The 20,506-nt window shown below is 51.0% G+C and overlaps 1 protein-coding gene across 1 annotated transcript in view; it reads left to right on the forward strand.

Annotated features, from left to right (window-relative positions):
• CORO2B (coronin 2B) overlaps positions 1-19,880 on the forward strand; it is a gene marked incomplete at both ends in the record, with an annotated part of 68,965 nt that extends 49,085 nt beyond the window's left edge. Inside the window, 9 exons of the mRNA XM_079700843.1 lie at positions 7,335-7,484; positions 8,165-8,329; positions 10,231-10,347; positions 10,479-10,583; positions 11,120-11,216; positions 14,667-14,779; positions 15,108-15,198; positions 15,405-15,544; positions 19,749-19,880. Coding sequence (XP_079556969.1) covers positions 7,335-7,484; positions 8,165-8,329; positions 10,231-10,347; positions 10,479-10,583; positions 11,120-11,216; positions 14,667-14,779; positions 15,108-15,198; positions 15,405-15,544; positions 19,749-19,880 — 1,110 coding nt within the window. The remainder of the gene's footprint in view (positions 1-7,334; positions 7,485-8,164; positions 8,330-10,230; positions 10,348-10,478; positions 10,584-11,119; positions 11,217-14,666; positions 14,780-15,107; positions 15,199-15,404; positions 15,545-19,748) is intronic.
• Between the last annotated feature and the right edge of the window lie 626 nt (positions 19,881-20,506).

Genomic DNA, 20,506 nt, shown 5'->3' on the forward strand with positions numbered 1-20,506 from the left:
GCAGGCCCCTCTCCCAGGCTCAGCATCTTTCCTTTCCCTTCTGTTCCTCTGCTTCTCCATCCAGCAGCTGCCCTCACCCCCAGGAGAGGTGATGCTCCTCCCAGAGGAACCTGGGGGTGGGCTGGGGCAGGATGTGAACCCTGCTGGAAGCAGCCGGAAGCCACCCACCACCCTGCTCCTACACACACACACACACGCGCACACACACGAGCTTGAGAACCACCTCTCTGAGGTGAAAGGGAGCAACACACTCGGAAGGACAGCAGCCCCGAGAGGCCTTACCAATGCACTTGGCAACTGCAGAGACACTACCAGTGTGCAGGTGTGGCTCAGTCGTTAGGGAGCCAGGCTCCGGAGGCCATAGGCCTAGGTTCAAATCCTGACCCTGCCACTTCCTGTGTCTGTGATCTTGAAACAGTCCTGCTATAAAATGGGGACCATATTGGGCTTATCATGAGAACAAAATGAATATAGTGTTTCTTGGCTACCAAGAACTCCATAACCATTAATGTGGGGACCAAAGAGTTTAGGTAACCTGCCCCAGTGAGGGCTGGCCGGCGGGTTGGAAGAGAGAGACACAGTGCTCTTTCCACTATATCTCACTCTTTGCTTCTTGAGGCCCCACATAGGCCTTCCATCACTGGTTTCCAAAAAAGACTAAGCTGAATGCTAAGCCTTAAAATGTAGGAAGGAAATCCCCACCAGGTCTGTCTTCCCATTCAGAACTAAAGGGGTGATTTGCCATCTATCTAGCTCGCCACCAGCCAGAGCAAGGGCTAGTCTGCTTCCTTACACGTGACTCATTGCTGAATCTGCTAATGGTCCGAAGGTTTCTGGGCTTCTCAGCTTCTTCCGTTGGTTTGTTCATTTAACAAGTATGTCTTAGGTGCCTATTGTATTCCAGGCACTGTTCCTCACCCTAGAGATAGGGCAGTGAATTTAAAGACCCCACCCCTGTATGGAGGAGTTGACCGTCAGTGGGAGGCCTTGAAGATTGTCTGTGACCCAAATGGGATAATTTTTAGATTATTGAGGCCAGGGAGTGGCACCTCTTTTTTGGAATACATGAGCAGAAAGACAGACCATGCCCTCCCCAGGTTGTCAGAGTCCATCCAGGAAAGAAGGAAGGGATTGGGCAGGGGCAGGTGTTCAGAAGAGAGAAACAGGGCAGTTTGCCTGATTCAAATCCTGAGTTTGAATCCCAGCTCCCCACTTCCTGGCTGTGCAACCTGGGCAAGTTTCCTAACCTCTTTGTGCCTCATTTCCTTACCTGTGTAAGAATAGTCATTAATAATAATAATAATAATAATAATAGGTAGCACATATCCTTTCATGTGTCCAGCCTCACATGTACCATTTCATTTAATCTGCTGGCAGCTACCTCACAAGACTCTCAGCAGTAGATGCTCAATCGTGCTTCCTTCTGGGCCCTCAGGTGGCCTCTCTCACCTCCCTCTCTTAGGAGTGATTTGTTTCCCATGTTGGGAAACAGTTAGGTGGTCAGAAGATATCAACATTAAGGAAGACTTTGAGGTTCTACCTCTTGTTTAGGTGAGTGAACGGTAAACTCAGTTTCTAGTAGTAAACAGAATAGTTGGCAAGAAAGGAGGAGGTGGGAGTTCCAAGACCCTCTGGGCAAGACCCTCACGGTTTCTTCTCGCTGCAGAAGAGACATGAGAGTTGCTCTGATCTCAGCCCCCGGCAGTGTTTCTGTGGATTTGTTGGATGGAAATCCTAGGGCCAATGGCTGTGGAATGTAGTACAGCTAAATTGGATGCCATCAGAGGGCAGTAACCATATCTTATACTCGCCTATTCCTCCCGCACTACTCCAAACGGGGTTGTTTTTGAAGTAAATACTAAGGAGTTGGAATCCATATCTTCTCCCAGCTACTTAGGACCACTGTGAACTCCAACTCCTTCTCTTAGCTCCTATACCCCAGATACAGATGACAAGTACTGTTTGTTTGCTGTAGCTGTGTAACAAGCAATTCCCCTAACCATAGCATTCTTTCCCTTAGAACAGTGTTGTCAGAGGGGCTGCGTAGGCCCTCACTAGGCCCTGGCCCTAAGTCACTAGCAGCCACAATCCTCAATGTATCAGACCCAGCCAGACACCTTCCTAATCACATAATAATTTTAAAGAGGAAATGTATTTGCATTCCATAAAATGGAGGCAGACTTCATACCACATTCATTGACTACACAGGGGGCCACAAAGCACAGATGAAAAATAGAAATCACATCTAAAATCTGACCTATCTAAAACTTGTATATAATCCTTAATTAATATTAAGCAAGCATTGTTAAGTATTACTAAGAGTGCTTAGTAATCTGCTTCGTAGGGTATATATTTAGCCTTCATAACAACTATAACGTAGGTGTAATTATTCTTACAGTTGGGAAGACTGACGTTCAGAGAGGCTAATAAGTTGGCTGAAGTCTCACAGCCGATAAGGTCAGAGCCTGGATTCGAAGGGAGCTTGTAAGGCCACAAAGCTCTCACTTTCTTGGCCCAGTTGCTCCCTCACCCATGCTCAGGGACACTTGGTTTTGCAGCTTTATAAACTGTCCCTTTCAGCCGCCTTGGCTTAGCCTTGTCTGCACGTGTCTGCTGTCAACCCCACAAGACTGTGAGCTACTTGAGACCAAGGACTGGCCCCCGCTGGCCAACACTGTGACCCAGGGAGGGGGTAGGCATATTTCGTTGGATTGACTGGAACTGAATTTAACTAAACAGGGCTCTGACCCAGGGACCTATGAAAGGGACAGTCCCAGGCACAGCTGGCTTGCTGGAGAAAGCGCTTTTGCCACTTCTCCCCTCCGCTTCCTTCCAGAAATCCCGTCTGGCAGACTCTATTTGGTTTCCTGTTGAATTGAAGTAACCTCTCTGAGAGCAACCTCTGAACAGATCTGTAGCGCTCCTCCCACACCCATCCACTCTTTGTTCCCAGCAAATCCCTTGAATATCTAGGGACTAGAATTCCTTTTCCAGCTACTTAGGCCCACTGTGAACTCCAGCTCCTCCTCTGAGCTCCTGTTGTGCGTGCTGCCAACTGTTAGCTGTAGTGGCGGATCAAACGGAGCTAGTCTCTTCCCCCCGGTGATAACATTCAGTGATGTCAAAAGCAGAGAAGTTTGGAAGATTAATACTGTCTCAGTGTGCAGAAGAGAAAACTGGGGCCCAGGGAGAGAAGTGGCTGGAATCAAATGGAGTTATGAGACAAGACGCCTCTCTCCTTCTCTGTGGGACATTTTCCATTTGAGACCCAACTCTAGCAGTTATTGGTGAAAACAGCTCTTGGCTTCCCCCCTGCAGCCCTTCATTCCTCTGGACTTGGCGCCAGTCCAGGGGCTGTGCCTGGTCACAGACAGTGCCTGCCCTCTCCATCCCCTTGGCTTAGCCCCTCGGTTCCTAGGCAGAGCTGTCACGCCAACAAATCAGCTCCTATGGCTAGAAAGCCTCAGACTCACAAGGACCCTGAAGCTCAGTTTAGCTCAACCCACACACCTCTAAAAGGTACGTACCTCTCAATTCATCATCTGGATGAGGAGCCTGAACCTCAGAGAGGTTAACTGGCTTGTCCAAGGTCATCTAGCTGGTCAGTGGGATTAGAGCCTGAGTGGACCCGCCCTTCACAGCTTCCCCCCGTGTCTCTACCTTACCCTGCATGTGATGCCATCCAGGGATGCCTCCGTTAGCTGGCTCCTCGGGAATTAGGCTGTTCTGGAAAAAGGCTTCCTTCTGAGCCTCAGCCTGAGCAGGATTCCCTGGGACGTCAGTAACCAAGGATGACACACATGGCCTCTGGCCTCCTCTGCCACCTGCTAGCCTGCCCCACACCAGCCGGGCTGACCCTCCAGCAGTTTCTCTGCCCACTGTGCCTGAACCCACACACGGGGTCATTTTTCTGTCTCATCCTTCCCCACATTCCCAGCCCGTCTTTTCAAATGTGGGTCACATCCCCTCTTGTAATAACCCTGTGCCTCCTGACCCTCCCACCCCGTCACCACCAAGACCGGATTCAGGGCCCCCAGCTCTGTGCTCCTGTAGGTTCTCTGCCATGTGCGCTCAAGAGCAGGCATGGGGCAAGCTCAGCGCCCCTCCCATTGGCTCATTATCCCACGGCCTGTCTCATAAGAGGTGTGAGTGGAATGAATGAGACTCAACTTTCGGTTTCAAAGATTTTCTCAAAGCCCAGATTTTCTCCCCTCCCTAATCAACACTTATACACTGAATGACATAGATTCGCGTGTGTATGTACTTGTCTGGCCATAGACAAGATCCTTTGCCCGCAAATGCCTCCACGCTGGCCTGCCTTTCTGCTCCTTCAAGTTTCGTCCCCTTGACCCTGATAGCATCTCAAGCTTCCTGCTCAAGTGTAAACAAGTGTAGCCTATCAACATGGAAAAAGATGCCTGGTATTTCTAAGAATCAAAGACATGCAAATCCAAACAACAGGGAGATGGCATTTTTGATCTGATGGGCAAAAACCTGTTTTCGAAGGTATAGTTTTAGAGACATGGGTAAAGAAGTACTCTCAGACTCTGCTGGTAAAAACTGGGACAGCTTTTTTTTTTTTTTAGTTTTTTTTAAATTAAATTTAATTTTTTATTTTTGGCTGCGTTGGGTCTTTGTTGCTGTGCGCAGTCTTTCTCTAGTTGCAGTGAGCAGGGGCTATTCTTCATTGCAGTGTGCGGGCTTCTCATTGCGGTGGCTTCTCTTGTTGCAGAGCACAGGGTCTAGGCGCTCTAGCTGCATGGGCTCAGTAGTTGTGCGCACAGGCTTAGTTGCTCTGCAGCACCTGGTATCTTCCCGGACCAGGGCTCGAACCCGTGTTCCCTGCATTGGCAAGGGGATTCTTAACCACTGCGCCACCAGGGAAGTCCCTGGGACAGCTTTTGAGGACAATTTTACAGTAACTAAAAAAGTGAAACACTTCTAGGCATGTGTCCTACAGGAATACTCACAGCCATGCACAAACTTGTATGACAGGCCTGATCATCATAGAATGAATTGTAACAGTGAAAAAAAGTGGGCAGAGCCCAGGTGTCCATTAACAGAAGTTGATTAAATCCATCACGGCATGGCCACATAACAGCTGTCCCTCTGGCCACTTAAAAAGATAAAGTAGAGCCATGTGTAGTGTGGAAAAATGCCTACTAGCACTTGTTACATGAGAAAAGCAAGTTGCAGAAGTACATGTATCATAGCATACCTTTGGGTAAAAAAGAAAGAAATGTGGAGGATGGGGGAGGTATTGTATGTATGATGTGTATGTGTGTGTGTGTGTGTGTGTGTGTGTGTGTAACACAAGCATTAGTCTCTGCTCTTCAAGGGTCACCTTCCTGGAACATTTGGGGACAAGAAGAATGGGTGTCTTATTGGTGACTACTGAGTCATCTACCTTGGTCCCCACTCCACCCTCTCTGCCATTTCCAGATGAGACCTCATCTCAGAAGGCCCTCGCACAGGGCTCTCGGGGAAAGACCGTAGGGCATGCTGGGCCCCCTTTCCATCACCTCCCTCCCCCAGGCTCCTGCCACCAGGCAGGCTTATGTGAGTGTTGGGCTTTCCTGGAGAGCTGGAGCAACCACAGGAGATGATTCAGTGAGGACAGGAAAACCTCAAACTGTCCCCTAATTATAAACTTTTTCTCAAGTATGTTTTTGAAACTGAGAATGGTGCTCCTAAGGGTGACCCCTAATCCTTGACTGGACCTGGAGCCTCCCGTGGTCTACATGTGCCGAGCTGGGTCTTCAGGGGAACATACATGTGGGAAATACTCATTTCTACAGTCTGAGAGTAAAGCACCAAGAAGGGAAACCCACAAGGGAATTCCCTTAGAGGTACCCCCGGTTCCCAGCCTTGCTCCCCTGTCTTTGGGACTGCCTTTGGCTTTCTTTAACATGTTTTTCCTCTTTATTCATAGCCTTCAGAATTATCGTCAAATGGCTAATATTCCATATTGCTATGACATATTAAATTGTTTCCCTAATGTTGGTCACTTGGAGTATTTCTGAATTTTCTGTATTGTAATGAACATCTTCATGCATGGAGATTTGGGCTTATTTTGAATTTTAAGAGTGAAATTACTAGATCAAGGAATATAATACAAATGTCTCCATTGTTCCTACTAAAGATTGCCGAATTGCTTCCAAAACAGAGTTACTCTGATTTGTAATACTACCAACACCAACTGAATCTATAAGTTCCCGTATAATCTTGTCAATACTGTTTTTTTTTCTTTCAGTTGGCTATTTTAGAAGATTATAAATGGTATCTCAAAGCTGTCTTCCCTGTTTTTCTCCTTACTAGCAAGGGTGGAGTTCAGATTTTCAAAACGTTTGTGTTAAAGGTGTCCTAAGCTATAGTCACATGTTCTTTTTCTTCTCCACCCAGTTAGATCATGATGAATAGCATTAATGATGATGCTAACAATTATAACAAGAACTATAATTCCATAGGTCTTTAGAGCACTTTATAGTTTACAAACTTTTACAACCACTATCTTATTTTATTCTGCCAGTAGGCAAGGCAAGGCAAAGACTCCCCCCGCCCCGCTCCATTTATAGATGAAACAGTTGAAACTTGCAGGGTATGCTTGGCTTGAGAAACAGAAGCCTACCAGCGTTAACGTAAATAATCAGTGGGTTATTCAAAGATCGCAGAGAAATTGCTCAGTTTCTGTCTCTCTGGGGCCACATGATTGCTTCTCTCTGCTTCTCTCTTTGCTTCTTCTTCAGCTTCCATAAGACTGATAATAGCTGCATCCAGGCTCTGCATCCTTTCGGCTCAGGCTCCAGCATCTCATCGGTCTCTGCCCCTTGGTTCCTCATCTTTCAGGAGAGACTCTGGGCCTCCCAGTCTCCCAGATGGGTTTCCCTCTGATCAGGTGTCCATCCCGGGTGGGGAACGTAGTGAGGGACAGGCCGTGTGGTACAAACAGAGGCGCTGGGGCTGAAGGCACTATTAAAAGGGTGTGGAAGGGAAGCAGAGATAGGCTTTGAATACAGCACTTGCTAAAAGCTGCTCCATGTGTGATCCTCTGGGCCTGGCTAGACAATAACAATAACGATATGCCAGTAAGAACAGTCGCCAAGGTCTGCAGAGACTTCTTGGAGAAAACCCTCCCAAAGGCACAGTGGAGATGGTCTCTTTTCTCTCTAGCCACACCCTGCAACCTTCCCCCCCAGGCCTCAGTCGGGCTCTGCCCACCACCCTGGCCAGATCTTACTAGGCAGATCTCCGAAAGCCTGGTGTCTGAGGAAGAGGGCAGCAGGGGCTTCTCCTGGCCCTGCCCAGCCAACCGAGGCCCTCCTTCCCCTCTGCAGGTGCGGATCTGGGAGATCCCCGAGGGCGGGCTGAAGCGGAACATGACGGAGGCTCTTCTGGAGCTGCATGGGCACAGCCGGCGCGTGGGGCTGGTCGAGTGGCACCCTACCACCAACAACATCCTGTTCAGTGCTGGCTATGACTACAAGGTGGGCAGCCGGTGGGCACTGTGGCCAGAGCCAACTCGGCGGGAAAGTGGAGGGAGAGAGAAAGGCACTTTGGGGGGCCTGTAGGGAGCACTGTTACTTTCCCGAGCCTGTTAACCAGTATTGTCACATCCATTCATTCGCTCATTCAACAACACAGCTGAGCATCTTCTGTGCGCCTGTCATTCCTGGGGTTCACAGAGGCTGGAGGCATCTTTACTGCCTTCTCCGGCACTGATACATTGGAGAAGAATGCCCACTCCGTGCCCACACCCTCTACCTGGCTACTTCTTAACCAAGAAGTGGCTGCTGCCCTCCTAGTAGGAAAAAGAAGCATCCAAAGCTGCTGGTGGGGAGAATGGAGCCCCAGTCCCTACCCCCAGGTATGCCCTCAAAAGAGGTGTGCCAGCCAGTGGAACCTGGCCAGGAGCACTCACCCTTCTTGCTAGAAGCAGAAACTGAGCCCAGGCTGGGGCTGGGATCTGCCCAAGGATAGTTGTGGATTTGTGTGACAGGGACACATCAGCCTTTGATATAGAACCCACCGACACCATCCTGCATCCCAGCACATCCAACCCCGCCTGGGGCGTCTCTCCCAGGGCCATCGGGTGCAGACTGGGGACAGCCACCCCATGCCAGCAGCAGCAGGGCTGAGCCCGCCTCCTGTGTATCCGCCCTCCCAGGTCCTCATCTGGAACCTGGACGTGGGCGAACCGGTGAAGATGATAGACTGCCACTCGGACGTGATCCTCTGCATGTCCTTCAACACTGACGGCAGCCTGCTTACCACCACGTGCAAGGACAAGAAACTGCGTGTGATCGAGCCCCGCTCCGGCCGCGTTCTGCAGGTGAAGCCCCGCATCTTTCTCGAGGGGAAGGAAAGGTGTTGGGACCCAGGGCTCTGCTTTCAGCCAGCCCTGGAGGGAAAGGCTGTGCCAGCTCCCCTCTCCTGAGCACCTGGCCTGCACATCTGGGGGCCACCCCTCTGTTCTGGGCCCTTCTCCGCTCATAGGAGCCCTGCCTTGTTTTGGAAGCGGAGGGACCTCAGTAGCCTTCCCACAGACTCCACCCCTCTCCCCAGATGGGATTCTTCTGCCTGCTCTGGGGGCCAAACTGGTAACCCCCTTCAGCGCATGAATCCCTGGGTGTTGACCATCGTAGGCACAGGAGGAGGGGACTTTGGACTCACTGCCCAGCCACCTGCATGGGACGAGCCTGGAGTAAGTGGCTCAGGGTGCCAGTCCCAGGGACAGCTCCAAGAGGGGAGGTGGATGGTGAACTTAGCTCCAGTTTTGGTCTTTGACTCTGGGTCTTAACTCTGAGGAAGGGATTAGATGTCGTTTGGGAGTAAGAAATTTACATTTCTTGAGCACCTACTGTGTGCCAGTCATGGAGCTAGATAGGATGGAAAATTTGGATGAAATCTGAGGTTTACCTCCTAACACAAGAAAGATTGGTGCGTGACCTGGTTGTGTTTATCTTGGAAAAAGCCAATATTGCAGGACCAGAATGTCATCTACTACTACTACTACAAACAATAATCACCATAGTTATTAGTGTCATTAGTATTAGCCACCATTTACTCAGAGCTCATTGTGTGGCATGCACTGTGCCAGGGGCTCCCCATCGTCCCTTCATTTAATCCTCTGAGGTGGGTACTGTTACTCTTCCCATTTCCCACATGGAAACGCTGCCCCTTGGAGAGGGGCTGACCTGATTCTCACAGTTACAGGAGGAGCTAGAATTCAAACCCAGACAGTTGGACCCCAGAGCCCATGCCAAGCAGAAAAGATGTAAGAGAGCAGAGACCCCAACCTCCTTCTCACAGATGTGGACACATGCCCAGAGAGGGTGAGGGACTCCTCCAGGGTTACACTTTTTCAGCAGAACTTGGAACTAAAATCCAGGGCAAGTGACGCCAGCCCGGGTCTCTGCACTGCTCCACCAGCCTCTGGTTCCTGCCTCACGCTGACTCAGCCTGGCAAAGGGCCACCATATGTTAGGAGGAAAAGGAGGTGTCATGAGTCCAGAGGCAGGAGAGAAGGCAGAGGATGGCCCAGTTAGAAGGAGACCCCGGTGAAGTGAGTCACCCCGCAGTGAACCAGCATGAGTCCCCGGCCTCCTGAGCCTCGAGCTCCCCATCCTCAGAGAGTCCTTGCAATAGGTATTGTTGTGACAGTTCAGAGATGCCTTGGTGAGAGCACCTGGCACCCAGCCCAGCTCAGGCCCTGCCTGGGACTTGGTCCAGTTAGTTCCCTCCTTCCCCATCCCCCATCCGCTCTGGGACCTGGCAGCGAGGCCTGGTTTCTTGGTCCCCGGCCTCCATTGCCCCACAGCACCTGTAGTCGTTTCCTGTGGCTGCTGTGACAAACTACCACAAGCGGGGTGCCTTACAACAACAGAAATTGATCCTCTCACAGTTCTGGAGGCCGGAAGTCCGACTCCCTCCTGCGGCTCTAGGGGAGAAGCCTTCCTGGTCTCTTCCAGCTTCTGGTGGCTTCCTTGGCTTGTGGCCTCACCTCCAATCTCTGCCTCCGTGGTCACACTGCCTTCTCCTTTCTGCATCTGTGGAATCTCCCTTTACCTCCCTCTTCTAAATAAGGACACTTGTGATGGCATTTAGGGCCCCCGTGGATGACCCAGAGGTTCCGGGGATTAGGACATGGATGTACGTTTGGAGGCCACCAGGCAGCCCAGTCCAGTACCCTATTGTCTGGGGCCTGGCTCACCAGCTCTCTGTCCCTGCCAGGAGGCGAACTGCAAAAACCACAGAGTGAACCGGGTGGTCTTCCTGGGAAACATGAAGAGGCTTCTCACGACGGGGGTCTCCAGGTGGAACACGAGACAGATCGCCCTCTGGGACCAGGTCAGCCGCAGGGAGGCTGGAGCGGGTGGGGCAACATCAAAGCATTGTTACTCTGGGGGCTTTGCTGGGATTGGGGAAGGCGAGGTGCCATCCTGCCTGGATACGGGCTGATACTGGCCCCCGGCCCGCAGGAGGACCTGTCCATGCCCCTGATCGAGGAGGAAATCGATGGGCTCTCCGGCCTCCTGTTCCCCTTCTACGACGCTGACACACACATGCTCTACCTGGCTGGAAAGGTAGGAGAAGGTGGGGGAGGGACAGGGACAGCCTGTGGGAGACCCCTGCCCCCATTGGGCCCCTGCTCCTGCCCTACCTCCCAAGAAGAGCCTAACCTGTCTGCCCTTCCCCTGACCCAACATGGGTCAAAACCTACCCTCAAGTCGGACACTCATTCTGCTGAGGTGTCAGTGACTGAGAATTCCTTCAGGGGTGGATTGGAGTGGGGTTTTACTTGGGAATAAGGATCAGAGCCTGACGTGAATCATCCCTAATGATGGGATTGGAGGCACCTGCCAGGAGATCTTGTTAGAAAGTCTGTCAATAGGCCCATGACCGTGCACGCACACACACAGCACCCGATCTCCACCCCACCACCCCCAGCAAGTCTCCTACGGCAGCCCCACTGGGGGCCTAGAGGCCAGGCCTCCCTGGTCTTTTGACCACCTCGGAGGCATGGCAGAGGCTCTTTTCAGCAGCCCGCTGGACCAGGACCTGCTGAGCCCGCCCCTTCCTCTCTTCCTTCCTCACCTCCCTCCCCACACCCGGCCCCTAGGGAGACGGAAACATCAGGTACTACGAGATCAGCACTGAGAAGCCCTACCTGAGTTACCTCATGGAGTTCCGCTCCCCAGCTCCGCAGAAAGGCCTCGGTAAGGGGGTCCGGGGGCTCTCGCGGTTGTTAGGCTGTAGAAGGAGAGACTGGAATTTGGCTCTTGGGCCACCCTGCCCCCAAAATGAAAAGTCAGACTCAGAAGGCCACGGCTCATGGGCAGGTCAGAATAGAACCTCTGGGTGCTGCCCTGTGGAGGTCAGCCTGCCCTTCTTCAGCCAGCCTGAAGACCGGCTCCGTCAGCCCACGGCGCTTGGTGTCCTCCGCCATCTCTGGCCATCAGCAGCCTGCAGGGGTGTGGGCGGTACCTTCATTCCCATTTGCAGATGGGGAGGCCGAAGCCCATTGTTGTTCTGACATAGTGGGAGGAGGTTCAGTAACTAAAGGTCAGAACAGGGTCCAGCAGCATGTGCCTTCCTGAAGCCTCTGGGAAGTCAGGACCCTCAGTCCCCCAAAGCAGCTCTGTCCTTGCCTGAGAAGACAGGAGGAATTCCAGGGTGTCCCCCTCACTGCATCCCCAGGTTCTCAGGCAAATCCCATAGAGGGCTCCAGGATTGACGAGTGTAGCGAGTCCGTCCTTCACGCCCTGCACTCTCCCACCGCTAAAGCCTTACAATGAAATCTTCATGCCCAGTGACTCACACTGGCAGTGCATCCGATTCAGCATTCCCCCATTTGGGGTCCAAATCACCCAGGGGAAGGAATCTCTTCAGGGATCTGTTCCCTCCTCTCCTTAGAATTTGAGTCTGGCTTTGTCCCTCTGAGGATCTGGGATTATGGACACGGCCTGAGGGCCAGCTTCAGAGACATCAGGGCTGGAGGGGCCCAAGGACCCCTCTCAGGGACCAGCAGCAAAATGGAGGCCCAGAGATATGCCTGAGGTCCGAATGACCATTCCACTGACTTCACCCTTCCCCAGGGCTCTGTCATCCCCACCTCCCTCACTGTCACCCCATCATCAAATAGTATAACAAGCAACCTGGACTTTGGAGTCCAAGCTAGGTTTATATTCTGATTAAACTGTGTCCCTAACCCCTCTGAGTCCCAGTTTCCTCGTCTGTAAAATGGGGATAATTAAACCTACCTTGAAGGGCTGTTGTAAAGCTTAGAGATCATGTATACAGAACACCTGGCAGAGTACTTGTCTCCTTCTGTTCCTTCCTGTAGTCATTCAACAAACATGTACTGGGTACCAGCTGTGTGCCCGACTCTGGACTGTGCCAGACCCTGGACTAGTCCAGGAGTAAAGTGATAAATAAAACAGAACACAGCCTCACTCACATCCCACTGAGGGACAGACAGACAGTAAACAAATAAGTAAGGGAAATATTGGATGGTAGTAAGTTCTAAGAAGAGAATCAGATGGGGTAATAGAACAGAGAGTGACGGGGGCTGTTTTAGACCAGGTGGTCGGGGGAAGCCTTGCTGTGGAGGTGACATTTTAAACTGAGATCCGAAAGGCAGGAAAGGGGAAGAGTAGTGCCAGCAGAAAGAACAGTTAGTGCAAAGGCCCTGAGGCCAGAAAGAGCCTGGCATGTTCTAGGAGCAGAAGGGAGGGCAGTGTGGCTAAGCATAAACGTGCGGAAGATGGGTAAGTGTTAGGGGATTAAGCTGGAGAGGTGTGCAGGGGCCAGATCCCATGGGATGCATTAGACAGGGTATATTAGAGTTCTCCAGAGAAACAACCAAGTATATTTATAAAAGGGGAATTGCAAGGATTTGGTTCACGTGATTATGGAGGCTGAGAAGTCTCACAATCTTCCCTCTGCAAGTTGGAGGCCCAGGAAAGCCAGTGGTATAATCCAGCTCAAGTCTGAAGGCCTGAGACCCCAGGGAGCCGATGGTGTGAATCCCAGTCCGAGGGCAGGGGATGAGATGAGATGTCCCAGCTCAAGCAGCAAGGCAGAGAAAAAAGGGAAAATTCCTCCTTCCTCTGGCCTTTGTTCTGTTCAGTGCTGCGATGGATTGGAAGATGCCCACCCACATTGGGGAGGGCCATCTACTTTACTGGGCCCACCGACATTAACCATCACCCAGGGGAAGGAGTTGGGGTTTCACCGGGAACTCGTAGAATTTTCTTTTTCTTGGGTGGATGGGTAGGTGGGAGTGGGACAGTGTGATGTGATCTGAAAGGTTGGTTTAAGATTGCTCTGGCTTCTGTAGGGAGACTGGATCTTGAAAGGGCAGGAGGGAGGCAGAGAGACCAGTTAGGAGGCCACTGTGGACTTCTAGGCAAGAGAGGATGGTAACTAGGGGGATGGCGTGGGGATGAGGAGGTGAGGATGGATCCAGGAGATGTTTAGAAAGTTGGGTCAGCAGGACATGGGGAGGAGAGGAGGGAGGAGGGACTGAGGATAGCTATTTCTCCTTGTCCTCCTCACCTGTGGCCACTGTTGAGCATTTGCCACGAGCCAGGCACTTTTCGTAGGTTCCAAGTGGCTTTGTCACTCACCCCAGGCAGGTCACATAGCTCCTAAGTGGCAGAGCCAGGATTCAAACCCAAGTCTGCTGGCTCACTTGGTACCATGATGCCACTTCCCTCCAGCTCCTGGAATTCCCTTCTCTGGAAGAGCAGCCTTCTGCTCCAGCCGAGGAGAGGTAGAACCTTAACTCATATTCACATCATGGAGAAAGAAACTAATGTTATCTGTGCTCATCACTGCCGGGCAGTTAACAAGCATCTTCGCACTCAGTCCCCCGACCATCTCAGGAGGGGCCACTACTGGACTCCTCTAGGCAACCAGGGAAGCTGGAACTCAGAGAGCAGTGATTTGCCCAAGGACTCCCGGCCAGAAAGAGGGGAGAGTCGGGATTCAGACCCAGGATTCTGTCCCACCCCAAAGCTTGTGTTCCTAACCCCACACTGCACTGCTGCCCCAGCCAGTGTTCAGCTGATGCAGCTGGTTGGGATGTTGTATCTGGTGCCCACGCAGATATACATGCACACACGCACCCCTGTCGATCCTATAAGACACATGACGGAACGGCAGTCTTGGGCTGCGTTTAGACCTCTGGGGTGCACGGGGAAAGCTTTCTCCCTCCTTCTCTCTCTGAAGACTGGGGGCACAGAGGCTTCGGGAAACCAGTTCATTTCACAAGGTGATAGTCTCTCTGGCTTATACAGTGACAACACTGTGTGACCTCGGGCAAAAGCCCCTTCCCTTCTGACCCTCAAGAGTCTCATCTGTAAAAAGAATGGATTAGATTCAAATAGTTCTGCAGCCCCTTCCAGTTCTCAAATGCCCCAAATCTATAGCATGCCCCTTGGTGAGGCAGGTCCGGCCCACAGGGCTTATTTGAGAAGTTACCACCCAGAGACAGAGCCTGACTCAGGAAGCCCCCAGCCCCCTCCTGTCTACTGTATGGGTCATTGCCTCCAAACCTAGTGCCCTCCACCTGTGCCTTTCCCCTGGCCAAGGTCACCAGGAAGGAGGGGCACTGAGGGGGGATTCCCGGGACCCCATGTAGCCGTATGTATGCCTGTCCACAGGGGTTATGCCCAAGCACGGGCTGGATGTGTCTGCCTGCGAGGTGTTCCGATTCTACAAGCTGGTGACTCTCAAGGGCCTGATTGAGCCTATCTCCATGATCGTGCCCCGGAGGGTGAGTGGGGCTGGGCTGGCTCCAAAGGGCCCCTGGCATTGAAGCCTAGCTTTCTCGCCACTGACTGTAAGCCTGGCGGAGCCCGGAAGAAGGAGCCCTTTTCCTGTGGATGGGGGTGGGGGGTGGAGGCCGCTCCAAGGTGAGGACAGTTTGGCTGGCTACGGAAGGCAAGGTGGGAATTCCAAATGGGAGACACTGTGAGTACAAAGGCCGGAGGCAGGGCAGCAGGTATGCGGTTGGACGTCAGCAAAGAGGAGAATCTGACTGGAGAGCAGCGGCTTTCTCAGCAGCCCCCCATCTGTCCACTCTTCTGCTTCCCCCGCTGCAGTCGGATTCCTACCAGGAAGACATTTACCCCATGACGCCGGGCACAGAGCCAGCTCTGACCCCCGATGAGTGGCTGGGAGGCATCAACCGAGGTACCGCAAGGGGTGGGCTTCCCAGAAGAGGCTAGGAGACTGCAACCTTGGCATTCGGTCTAGCCCACCCCCTTCCCCTTGCATATCCTCCTCATTGAACTTGCCCTCATCCTCAGCCGACTGTCGGGCGTGGTGTTAAGTGAGAGCCACCATCACTTGACAGTCAATGGAATTGTCAGTGAGAACACATCCCTTGCCTTTCTTAGATCCTGTGCTGATGTCTTTGAAAGAAGGCTATAAGAAGTCCCCCAAAATGGTATTCAAGGCTCCCATCAAAGAAAAGAAGAGCGTTGTGGTCAACGGAATAGATTTATTAGAAAATGTCCCACCCAGGACAGAGAATGAGGTAAGGAATATAAGTTATTGCTGCCACACATCCTGGCAGAGCGAGACCTTTGCATTTCAATTATGGGCTTCAGGCCTTTAAGCTAGCTCCGTTCTGAGGCATTTTTCTTTCTCTGACAAATACCATAAGTAGCCTGCTGTTGGCTTCCATTGCCTCTGACCCCAATAACTAGAGGCTGGGCTATGGTAGGGATATTGATGCCCCTCAAACCCGCGAACCTAGAGTTATGTGTCCCCTCCTGAATCCATTTCAGAATGTTGCTGTCATCTGGAGTTATAAATTCCTGACTCATGGGGAAAGCCAGCCTCATGCATTACAGCACTGCTTTCCTCCCTGGAATGGCAGCAGCAGCAGGGTCTGATGATTTCCTGTTTTTGTGGAAGAGGCTGCGTGTTGATGAAAGTACTCTTTGTACCATTTGGAAAGGGAGCAGCTCATCAGGGGTGACTGGAGCTGGGCCTTGTCCACGCCCCCCAGAGGCCTCTCCTTCCAACCACACCCTTGGTCCCTGGCACCAGCGTAGTTCAGCTCAGCCAGGATTCACGGAATGCCCACTGTGTGCCAGGCACTGGGCTTGATGCAGCTGCGGTGGAGATGGCTGCAGGGACCCACCTGCATTTGGATCCTGGCTCTCTCATTTCTTGGCTGTGCCTGAACATGTTTCCTGACTTCCCTAAGTCCATTTCCTCACAGTAAAATGGGGATATGAAATGCTGGGAGCATTAAAGAGACCATTGCTAAGTATCTAGCTCTCTTCCTGCTCACATTAAATGCATAAAGAGGCTAACTGTATTAGCTCTCGATTACCATGTAACAAATTACTCCAAGACTTAGGGACTTAAACCCCAAACATTTATTATCTCATAGTATCTGTGGGTGCCCGCGGCTCGAGGTCTCTCATGAGGGTGTGAACCATCAGCCAGGGCTGCAGTCACATCTGAAGACTCACCTGTGGAAGGATCTGCTTCCAGGTTCACTCACTTGGTTGCTGGCAAGACTTATTTCCTCACAGGTCATTGGACTAAGGGTCTCAGTCCCTCAGGGGCTGTCAGCCAGATGCCTCCCTCAGGTCCTTGCTATATGGACCTCTCCATAGGGCTGCTCACAGCATGGCAGTGAGGAAGAGAGGGTGTCCAAGATGGAAGCCACAGTCTTTTTGTCAACTCCCCTTGCAAATGACATACCACCATGTCTGCCATATTCTATTCATTTGAAGCAAGTTACTAGGTCCCGTCTACCCATGAAAGGAAAGGATAACATGGGGCCATCTTACAGGATTTCTTGTCACACCAACTTATAATTATCACTGTTATTCATAAAAGTAAGACCATTCCTAACCTCTGGGACCTCACAGTCTTAAAGGTGAAACTGGCAGGTAAATTGATAATTGCTATAAAATATGTTTATGTGCCATTATAGAGGGATGTTCAGATTTCTAAGGCTGGATGAGACCGTGTGATCAATGGGATTTGCTTCAAAATAATCGCGAGGAGGGTGGTACAGGGGAAGTAGGTAAGAGTAAAGCCAAAGCAAGAGTGGTCACATGGGGACTTCCCTGGTGGTCCAGCAGTTAAGACTGTGCTTCCAGTGCAGGGGGTGCAGGTTCGATCCCTGGTCAGGGAACTAAGATCCCGCATGCAACGTGGAACGGCCAAAAAGTAAAAAAAAAAAAAAAGAAGAGTGCTTGCATGTTATTTGCTGAAATTGGATGATGGGTACTTGTTTTTGTTTTCCATTAAAAAAAATTTTTTTTTCTTTTAAGTACCTTGAGAAGGTAGACATAGTTGAATTGCTGCGATAGCCCAGGGCCATAACAAGAACCTGAAGTTGGTTCTAGTACTGGGTGTGGAGAAGGCAGGGTGGATAGCAGTTACAATGAGTAACCTTGAGCTATGGACTTGTCTGTATCAATCAGAATGGAGGACCTGGAGAAATATTTTAAAGGGTCTCTGAGCAGACAGCACAGGTGCCATAATCTCTCTACACTACAGCCTGGATACTTTGCTTGTTGGGAAAAAAAAATTTGCTCAGAGCCTGTTACTCTGGTTTTACCTACAATTTTAATCATCACAGAAGACTGGAAGCAACCAATGAGATAATGGGGCTGTGAACATTGGTCTAAGTGTGAAGAGACAACAGGTAGCTTGACACAGGGGAGAAGACATCATTGTACAGCTCTGTAATTTTACTAAAACTCACTGAATTGACTTAAAATGAGTGAAATTTATGGTACATGAATTACACTTAAGTAAATCTGTTTTTTAAACAAAAGTAGATCCAAAAAATTATACAAAGAAACTTTGAGAACTTGGAAGGCACAGGAGTGTGTAGAATCATTTAGTGCAGGGCAAACATCACAGCATCCCTCTGAACAGATGTAACCAGGACTGGTTTGTTGGTTAATGAAAAAAAAGTCAGTTAAAGGAAAGAATCACAAAAATTATATATATATATATATATATATATATATATATATATATATATATATATATATATATATATTTTTTTTTTTTTGTAGTACGTGGGCCTCTCACTGTTGTGGCCTCTCCCGTTGCGGAGCACAGGCTCCGGATGCGCAGGCTCAGCGGCCATGGCTCACAGGCCCAGCCGCTCCATGGCATGTGGGATCTTCCCGGACCAGGGCACGAACCCGTGTCCCCTGCATCGGCAGGCGGACTCTTAACCACTGTGCCACCAGGGAAGCCCTATATATATTCTTTAAACAATTTATTTTCATTTAAAATATAAAACATACACATTCATTCCACACGTTTTGATGTAGGACCAAGACCTTTTCTTTGAGGACGTCCCAGTTGGGATCTGCTATGTCTTTGTCAAATACACCACACTTTAACTCCAGTTTCCAGTTTCAGTTTCTTTTAAGTGGAACTTAAAATCAATCTGAAAACAAAGCTCTTGTTTTTTCAAAGCTTTCCCCAGTTGTTTTTTTTGTGTTTTTTTTTTTAATATTTATTTATTTGGCTGCTCCGGGTCTTAGTTATGGCATGTGGGATCTTCATCGCAGCATGTGAACTCTTAGTTGTGGTGTGTGGGATCTAGTTCCCTGACCAGGGATTGAACCCAGGCCCCCTGCATTGGGAGCGTGGAGTCTTAGCCACTGGACCACCAGGGAAGTCCCCCGGGTTTTTTTTTAAGACAGGTTTATTGAGGTGTAATTGACCTACAGTAAAATTCATCCTTTGTAGTGTACAGTTCCATGAGTTTTGACATATGCCTACAGCTGTGTGACCACTACCATACAATCAAGACATAGAATATTCCCCAACCTTTTATGTGTATATCATCCACACCTAATTCAGTAACAACTTTCTTAGCACCCCCTTCTTCAAGATTCTCGAATGCATTCAACTTAGTTTTTATAGAAACAGCAACTCTTTTTGTATTCCTATTTCATCCGTTTATGTCATATTTAATTAAACTGTGCAATCATCATACAAAAACAGATGCAACTCACAGTAGGCAGTTTGAGGACCAACACGACTGCTTGTTGGTAACTTTCAGCTCAAGTGTGTGGGGTCCTCCAGGAGCCTGTGGAGGCTGTGTTTCGCGGGCGTCAGTCAGTCTATTTTATGGAAGAAATGGAGAGGCTGGTTAATCCAGGGAGCCATCTAAGCGAGGGTCTGTCAGATTCCCATGCTTTGCTCATGGCCACTCCAGCAATGGCTGGTGCAGACTTTGGTGCACTGTGCTAGTCCCCTGTCAGCAGGAAAAAAAGCTGGATTCCATTCTGTATCCTGAGCTACGTTAAGAAGAGAAGGATGCAAAACATTTTAGAAAGCTTTCTATTCCAAGTGGTAGGTAAATGAAGTATACGGTTTGAAGCCCTGAAAGGGTGAGCTTGGGATATTGGAAAACTGGCCTGTGTGGACTCATCCCTTCTTCAGTGACCCTGGAGCAGTGCCCGAGGCGGGTCTGCATATGCCAGAGCTTTTCTTCTCTGCCTCACGGTGCGGGCTGGGGGTGGACGTGGGTGGGAGCCATGAGCTGAATCTGGAGAAGGGAGAGCGGCAGTGACCTGAGTCACCTGGGGCACCGGAACGGAGGAGGTGTGGGAGGCCTGGGCCAGGAGGACAGCGGCTGCAAGGGGCATGGGGGTGGAGTTGGGGGTCTGGATGCCCCCTCGAAATGTCACCTTCTCACCTGCTCTCTTTGGCTCACCGGCCCCCTCTCTCACCCACCCCAGCTCCTCCGGATGTTCTTCCGGCAGCAGGATGAGATTCGGAGGTTGAAAGAGGAGCTGGCCCAGAAGGACATCCGCATTCGGCAGCTACAGCTGGAACTGAAAAACTTGCGCAACAGCCCCAAGAACTGTTAGCTCCCCGGCTGAGCTGCTTTCTAAGCCGATCTCTCCGTTGTTTCTACTCGTCCCTTAACTTCCCCTTCTCCGGTGACCCCAGAGACAGAGCCAGGACTGGAGCTGGGGGAGTGCCTGAGGACCCCACCTGCCACCTCAAGAACTGGAAGCTGACCTTTGACCTCTCGACCTCATGCTAACAAAAGCCCCCAGCCTCTCCCGGAGACCCAGGCTGGCAGCCCCTTCCCCTGCCACCCCAGGAGCCTCGGCTTCCCCTTGGCTGGCAAAGACCTCGGACTCCCCGAGGGGTGCCCTCAATGGACCAGGGATCGGAGGGGGAAGCCTGGACCCCAGGAGACTTAGAGGTTGAACTTTTCCCCTGCAAAGGGGGCTGCAGGACATCTCCGTGCTCCCTGCTGGGGCTCACAGTGGCCCTGATGGACGCACAGTAAGGGCTGGATTGCCAGCATCAGCTGTTCTCCCTCCCATCCCCCACCTCCCTCTCCCCCGGCAGCCCTGGAAGCCCACTCACCTGACAAGGGTTGCGAGCAGCCCAACTCCTTCCTGTCTCTTGCCCCCTCTCTCTTATCTTCAGGGAATTAAGAGGATCGCTCGCCAAGGCCATAATGCCCCCTTGCTTTCCCCCG

The sequence above is a fragment of the Hyperoodon ampullatus genome (assembly GCF_949752795.1).
Source record: "Hyperoodon ampullatus genome assembly, chromosome: 3".
NCBI lineage: Eukaryota > Metazoa > Chordata > Mammalia > Artiodactyla > Ziphiidae > Hyperoodon > Hyperoodon ampullatus.